The 8,445-nt window shown below is 44.7% G+C and overlaps 1 protein-coding gene across 1 annotated transcript; it reads right to left on the minus strand.

Moving 5' to 3' along the window:
• Positions 1 to 920: 920 nt before the first annotated feature.
• On the minus strand, positions 921 to 7,545 carry LOC148824688 (uncharacterized). The gene is made up of 2 exons (XM_088926425.1): positions 6,907 to 7,545; positions 921 to 3,769 (listed from the first exon to the last, which is right to left on the minus strand). The coding sequence occupies exons 1-2, from the start codon at positions 7,292 to 7,294 to the stop codon at positions 2,187 to 2,189; spliced, it is 1,971 nt and encodes a 656-aa protein (XP_088782551.1). The 5' UTR covers positions 7,295 to 7,545; the 3' UTR covers positions 921 to 2,186.
• Positions 7,546 to 8,445: the final 900 nt, after the last annotated feature.

The raw sequence follows: 8,445 nt of genomic DNA on the forward strand, positions 1-8,445 counted from the left end.
TTCGTACACTATGCAGATTGCCGTATACTCCTAGATGCGGCACAAACAATGTATAAAAAGCCTTTGGCACTGTGTTAGATGCGTTTTCGACGTTATATATGCATTTATTAATGTCGTCAATTTTACGGTTGCAATTCAACATTGATTATACGTCGCGGCAATGTATATATACGTATATTTGACGAATCACTGCCCACTGGGAAGCTAGGGTATTGGCTTGTTACCCTCTCCCACCCCTCTTTGTGGACAGTAGAGCCACCTGTCCTGACTGGAGGAGCTCAACCAGCTGTGTCTGGAGAGAAGCCAGGGTATCAGCTTGTTCCCCTCTCCCACCCCTCTCTGTGTACCGTAGAGCCACCTGTCTTAACTGGAGGAACTCATCGAGCTGTGTCTGGAGAGAAGCCAGGATATCAGCTTCTTCCCCTCTCCCACCCCTCTCTGTGTACAGTAGAGCCTCCTGTCCTGAGTGGAGGAACTCATCCAGCTGTGTCTGGAGAGAAGCCAGGGTATCGGCTTGTTCCACACCCCCACACCTCACTGTGTACAGTAGAGCCTCCTGTCCTGACTGGAGGAGCTGATCCAGCTGTGCCTGGAGAGAGAGCCAGGTTATCAGCTTGTTCCACACCCCCACCCCTCTCTGTGTACAGTAGAGCCACCTATCCCAACTGGAGGAGTTCATCCAGCTGTGTCTGGAGAGAAGCCAGGGTATCAGCTTGTTCCCCCGTCCCACCCCTCTCTGTGTACAGTAGAACCTCCTGTCCTGACTGGAGGAGCTTATAGGCATCCTCTCACGAGGCTCCAGTAAATGTAGGGGTTTGTGCATTTACTGGGACAATTATTAATTGTAGCATTAAGTCAGAAAATGGCTTTGATGGCCATTAGAAAACCGACCTTGCGGGATAACTCAGCAACACACACACTCGGATACTAATACATTTATTAATGCATAAAATGTGCATTTAAACATAACAGATCTTATAAGTGAGGGTTAGCAGAATACAAAAGGTATACATTCCATCACGAAGAGTTACAAACCAAGAGGGACATACATTCCGTACATCATTCATTTAGACCGTTTTGTAAATGAACTTTGTCACAACTTGTACATTAGATACTCAAAAGCAAGTACATGACTCAAATGAATTAAATTGATATCAACTCAGGTTGAGGTAACAATTGAATTCTCAAGCTGTAATGCAGAAAGTTGAATACTCATCCGCTCTGTGGGGATTCAGATCTCCCGCAGACGCAAAGAAGCAGTGGCAGGCTGTTGCCGTGTCCAATCGGCGCTCTCTGGCCCGGTGCCAGGCAGTGTTGGTTCGACGTGAGAGAAGGAGAAGGAGGGAGAGATTTCTGCTGCGGTGCGCTGCTGATGCTCTCTGAAGACCGGCTAGTTAGTGTTGGCTGAAACTAGCAGAGTTCGCACACAGAAAAGTGACTGCAGATCCGAGCAAGTCACACTCTTTAGACAGGAAGAAGACCAGTTCGTTCCCGATGTAGCGCGAGTCCTGAGTACTGATATTCAGCTGTCCACAGTTCCAACCGTAGTTTACTCGTTGATCAGGCGAGCGTTCGCGGTGGGTTCACGAGGCTTGCTGCTGGGCTAACCTCGGGTGGATCCTTTGGTTACATGCTGGCAACCTCCATTCTCAACTCTTAGAACAAGGAAAAGTCCTGGCACTGGGACACACTGGCCGTTACGTGACTGTCTGAGCTGAGTCTGAGGATGTCCAGGAGGAGCTGGAGTTGTGCCTGGAGGAACTACGGTCGCTCATTGGTTGGAAGATCCATGGGCATTCGAGAATCATTTTGTGACTAACTGGAACAATTAACAATCCCAGTAAATGCACAAACCCCTACATTTATTGGTGCCTCGTGAGAGGATGCCTACATTTATTGGTGCCCCATGTGAGGATGAGTAACCATGCACTCTGACCTTGGGGTTGTAAACCACTTGGGATGAGACTCTCCCTTGGAATCTCCCAGACAGTGAGGCATCAGAGATGACCATCTGTTAGGGTGGTTGATGTGTCTCAGCTTTGGGAGTTGTTCCTTATCAGGACACTCTATCAGCTAGAAAAACACCTTAAATGTGAACCAAATGGAATGACCTCTCTGTATTAAGCACCACTTGAGATGAGGGAGAGAGAGACTGGCAAGGGAGCAGCAAACTTAATTCCTGTATTTTAATAAACCTTGCCGCTACAATGGTCTCTCTCTCCTGTGTGAATGCGCTGGTGGGTTTTTAAGCCACCTGACTGACTAAAACTCTTGCCACACTGACTGCAGCTGAACGGTCTCTCTCCTGTGTGAATGCGCTGGTGGGTTTTTAAGCCACCTGACTGACTAAAACTCTTCCCACACTGACTGCAGCTGAAAGGTCTCTCTCCTGTGTGAATGCGCCGGTGGGTTTTTAAGTCACATGATTGACTAAAACTCTTCCCACACTGACTGCAGCTGAATGGTCTCTCTCCTGTATGAATGTGCTGGTGAGTTATTAAGCTACTTGACCGACTAAAACTCTTCCCACACTGACTGCAGCTGAACGGTCTCTCTCCTGTGTGAATGCGCTGGTGGGTTTTAAAGTTACTTGATTGACTAAAACGCTTCCCACACTGACTGCAGATGAATGGTCTCTCTCCTGTGTGAATGCGCTGGTGGGTTTTTAAGTCATCTGACCGACTAAAACTCTTCCCACACTGACTGCAGCTGAACGGTCTCTCTCCTGTGTGAATGCGCTGGTGGATAATTAAGTTACTTGACTGACTAAAACTCTTCCCACAATGACTACAGCTGAAAGGTCTCTCTCCTGTGTGAAGGTGCTGGTAGGGTTGTGAAATGCTAGACTGATAGAAACGCTGCTTCTCCCCGTGCCATAATGGCAGTTTGTCCACTCCATCTGAGCAAGGCCTTGAGTTATTCTTCCACATTCTCTGATCGTGCTGGGGTCTCTTATTCTGCAAATGTTCCATGGAATGGTCTTGCTCCGAGTGCTGAAACAGAGCTGTGTTTTCCCCACCGTGACCTTCAGTGTGCTGCTCAGCAGTGTGAATCATCTGGGGCTCGTTCTCCAGCTCTCTGAGTCTTAAACCATCCAGTTCATTCAGCTGTTCCTCTCTTTGGCCAAGAACAGTCATACTCTCCAGTTCAACAATTTTCTCAGTAACCAGATTATTAAACCTGTGTGTAAAGTCATCAGATACTAAGGGATCATATGATTGTTTGAGACTCTGCAGTGACAGTCTCTCCACATGAACAGAACAAGGCCTAATTATTATCAAGCCCTGTAGGAGCTGCTGTTGCTCCTCCCTGTACTGACTCTCCTCTGTGTGCTGTATATCAGTAATGTTCTCTTCACCAGGTACATCAGTCTGCTGCTCTGCAGGGTCAATCAACTTGGGATCCATATCCTGCTCTGTAAGATTTAAAACATCCAGTTCTTCACTGTGTTCTTGTACAGAGACACAGCCCAGTTCATTACAACCTTGTGTAATATTGATTGTGTCCAGATTATTCATCTTCTCTGTAAAATCATCACATACTAAGAGCCCAGGTGTCTCACTCTCAGGCTCTGTCTTCATCATGGCCACAGAGTCCAGATCTTTGACACTCTGTCTGCTGTCTGTGTGCTGCTCACTAAGTGCCTCTTTCCCTTCTGTGGAACTGAGCTCTGTCTCCTGCATCAGACTGGAGCCCCACTCCTCCTCACTGTGCTGCTGTTCAAGAAGAGCCCTTTCCCCAGCGTCGGAGAGAACACTGGCCTCTGAGCCTGTAAACACAGGCCAAGAAGACACGACCTTTATAAGAAACTTTATTTTATAGTTTTATACCTTTAGAGGTGGCTTCTCAAAGCATTTTACAGAATGCCAACAACAAAAAATACACAAAATTAACACGATGAGAATACGCAGTTAGAGGAGACAGTAGACAGTGGTACTAAGTACAGTAGGAGCAGAGGGGTACAGAACAGTTAAATAAAGGCTCTTCTGAAGAAAAAGTTTTTAAGTCTGGATTTAGAGTTTAGAGAAGGTGACTCTCTGATATCCTTGGGGAGAGAGTTCCAGAGCTTGGGGCAAAACAGGAGAAGGCCATGTCACCCATAGAGTGTAGACAGACTGGGGGACAAATAGTTGAACACAATTAGAAGAGCGAAGATTGCAAGGTAGGGAGTAGGGTTATAATATCAGACCAGTATGGAGGTGCCAAGCCAAGACATGGAGAGTCTTATAGGTGAGCAGGAAGATTTTTAAGTCGATATGAAACTTGACAGGAAGCCAGTGCTAGGACTCCAGGATAGGAGTAATGTGATCATTTGTACTAGACATGGTCAGGGTTCTGGCTGCTGAATTTTGGACATACTGGAGTTTGTTCAATGTGTATTTAGAAACCCCAGAGAGTAGAGCATTACAGTAGTTGATTCAAGATTAGACAACACTTTTCAGCCACAGTTAGTGATAACATAGGGCGTAGTCGAGCAATATTTATGAGGTGAATGAAAGATGTTCTGACAACATGCTGCACATGTGGGTCGAACGTCAAAATATCATCCCCAAGTTTTTCAATTTAGACTGAAGCTCAAGTACAAGACCATCTACAGATGGAGTTACACATTGGTCGTACAAAGTTGATGGGTGGTGCCAATAAGCATGACTTCAGTCTTGTCACAGTTAAATGAAGGAAATTTTGAGTCACCCAAGTTTTTATATCGGGGATGCAAATAGAATAGAGACAGCCACATCAGCGTCAGGTTTGGTATGGATGTATATTTGAGTATCATCAGCATAGTAGTGATAGCTGAGGCCATGTGATCTAAAAAGCTTTAAACTACACACACGCATACAAGTACACTCACAATCAATTTGGGTTGTTTAAACATAGCGGAATATGTGGGTATAAGGGCATGTTCTGATTCAGCTTAGTCAGAAACCTAACTACCATGTAAAAAGTAAGACTACTGTAATAATATCACTATTACATTACATGTACATTGACACTGCACTGAGAGAGAGAGGGGTTAATACAGACACATTGACTGGACACTACAGCACATTAACACTGCACTGAGAGAGAGAGGGGTTAATACAGACATGCTGACTGGACTGTACAGTAGATTAACACTGCATTGAGAAAGAGAGGGGTTAATGCAGACACACTGACTGACTGGACATTCCAGTACATTAACACTGCAATCAGAGAAAGGGTTTAATACACACACACACTGACTGGACACTCCACTGAGAGAGGGATTAATACAGACACACTGACTGGACATAACAGTAAATTAACAGTGCACTGAGAGAGGGGTCAATAGATACATACGGACTAGACACTACAGCACATTAACACTGCACTGAGAGAGAGGTGTTAACAGATACATACTGCCTGGACACTACAGTACTTTAACACTGCACTGAGAGAGAGGGGTTAATACTGACACTGACTGGACACTACAGGACATTAACACTGTACTGAGAGAGAGAGGTGAATGCAGACACATTGATTGACTGGACACTACAGTACATTAACACTGCACTGAAAGAGAGAGGGGTTAATACAGACATGGACAAACTGGAACTAAGAGCATATTACCACTGCACTGAGAGAGGGGTTAATACAGACACATTGACTGCACAACACAGTACATTAACACTGCATTGAGAGAAAGGGGTTAATAGAAACACTGACTGCACATTACATTACTTTAAAACTGCACAGAGAGAGGCAGGTTAATACAGACACTGACTGGACACTGCAGGACATTAACACTGCAATCAGAGAAAGGGGTTAATACAGACACGGTGACTGACTGGGCACTACAGTGCATTAACACTGTACTGAGAGAGAGGGGTTAATACAGACACACTGTCTGCACACAGCAGGATATTAGTACTGCACTGAGAGAGGGGTTAATACAGACACATTGAATGGACATAACAGCACATAAACACTGCACAGAGAGAGGGGTTAATACAGACACACTGACTGGACACCCCAGTACATGAACATCGCACTGAAAGAGTGGTTAATACAGACACAATGACTGGACATAACAGTACATTAACACTGCACTGAGAGAGTGGGGTTAATAGATACATACAGACTGGACACCACAGTTCATTAACACTGCACTGAGAGAGGGGTTAACACAGACTGACTGGACACTATAGGACATTAACACTACAATCAAAGAAAGGGGTTAATACAGACACACTGACTGCACACTACAGGTCATTAACACTGCACTGAGTGAGAGGTTAATACAGACACTTTCTGGACACTACAGTACACTAACACTGCATTGAGAAAGAGAGGGGTTAATATAGACACACTGGATTAATATTCAAGGACTCAATACAGACACAGACCCTGGACGACAGTAATACTTAAACCAATTAAATAATGTGTATATACACAATCATTAGTATACTTAGTAAAAATTTAGACCAATACAACGTAAATACAATATTTATAAATGTTCATGTGGATAGCTGCGTCAGCATGCGTAGGCTGCAAAGGAACAAGTAATAGGTTCATTCCATGCTGAAAAAAAGGAGAGAAAAAACACGGCTCCACGGCCGAAACGTTGTGTTTTTTCTCTCTTCTTTTTTTCAGCATGGAATAAACCTATTACTTGTTCATTTATAAATGTTGTTTCCTAATGACGTCGGAGTACAAATTGATTCAGTGAAACAATTGTTGAATGTGAACGAGGTATTTTCACCACCGTAACCGTAACTGGTGAGTTTTTTTTTTTATGACACTTTGATAGTTTGTTAGATAACGAGAATGTTTACTCTTGCGAGATGTTTTCTTTAAAATAAAGTTTATTTAAAAAAATCTCACCAGTGAGAAAGTTATAGACACTGGTTTTAAACACACTGACTTCATACAAGTCACCACACTGACCTGAGAGCTGCAGTTCCGTGTCCATTTCTTCTTTTATTTCTGCAGTGACTTCACAGGGAAGCGCGTGTCCAACACGATCTGTCTGTTCCTTATCTCCTCCTGCTCCCGACTCCTTCTCCCTCAGCTGCAATCTCCACTTCAGGCTCTCGTTTTCCTTCTTCAGCTGCGCCATTTCACTCCCGACACTGTCCTCCACACACTGCGTGATTTTAAACACGGCACGTCTCACCAGGATCTGGGAGACGCTGCGGAGTTTGTCTTGAAACTCGTCCTCAGAGTCAGACATCCTGTTTCGGAAAACTTCTGACACTTCATACACGATCGATTTGAGCAAAACCTGCATGAAAGAGTCAAGCTGGGTTTGCAGATTTAACAAGTACTCCGCCATCCTTCTTCAGAGTCGGTCAGAAACAAAGGCTGACTTGCGATGTTTAAACAGAACAGCTTCTTTATTTTTATTCTTCACAGAGTCTGTTGTCAGGTCTGTGCTCTGTTCAAGCATAAACACAACCGACAAGACGCTACGTTTTCAGAAACTGAAGTTATTAAAAAAACAACTTCCTTCTTTACCTAAAGAAAATGATTCAATCACCTACACGTGGGTGAAATATATGCAGTGTTGCGCAGTATGATGACGTCATTCGTTAACGTCGCGGCGACTTCAAGACAATCGAGAAGCGGAGCTGAGAAAGAGGAGTCTCTGCAGCCGGATATAAACTTCACTGCACCTCCTATCGCCACCTAGTGAAGAGGAGTGTATCACCTGCGACTTGCGCCGTTCGTAACTGAATTTTGTGAAACGCAACAGATTTATTTTTTTGCCCTTCCACAACCCTCCTCCCCAACGAAAACGTCTCAAGCGGATTTTTGTTCTACATCTCCCTGTGCAGGTTTTTGGTTAAAGAAAAAAAAATCTGTCATTTTCTTGCCAGCTGGCAGTATTTCTTCTGCACCGATAAGCAATATTTGTATTTCATATTTCGCAAATTGTATGAATGTTGTTGAAAAACAAGTTATTCCAAGAAAGGAAGTAAATATTTGCATGAAACTAAATCAAGCCCTATGTGATTGTCCTTAATTATACTGTAACGCTAACAGCCACCATTGAGTGTGAAAGCCGGCTTACCAGAGTGGTGATGTCAACGCCCTCCCCTGTGGATAGCAGGGGCTGCAGCCGCTGGGCTGAAGGGAGATCTCTCTTTAGCTCAACTGGCTGGGTCCCTGTTGAGTGACGCCAGAGGCCCAGGTTTGAGTCCCTGACGGTTGGGGGCTGACCTAATGTGGTGGCAGCGAGGGAGCCCACATGAACCCCGTAGTGTTACAATACATTCTGTATGACAAGACAGGAAGAAAGGCACCTCGGGATTTTGGACACAGGATCTCCTGTTTACTGAGAGAAGTTTTAACCATCTGGCAATTTTCATGTCCAAGGAGCTCAATGTGCTTTCCGTGTACAACAGCGTGTGCTCTACACCCGCCACTGAAACACAGCACACGCTCAGCATCTTGACATCTCCCAAACAGAGCCGTGCAGAGACC

The sequence above is a fragment of the Atractosteus spatula genome, chromosome 10 (assembly GCF_055471065.1).
Source record: "Atractosteus spatula isolate fAtrSpa1 chromosome 10, fAtrSpa1.hap1, whole genome shotgun sequence".
Classification (NCBI taxonomy): domain Eukaryota; kingdom Metazoa; phylum Chordata; class Actinopteri; order Semionotiformes; family Lepisosteidae; genus Atractosteus; species Atractosteus spatula.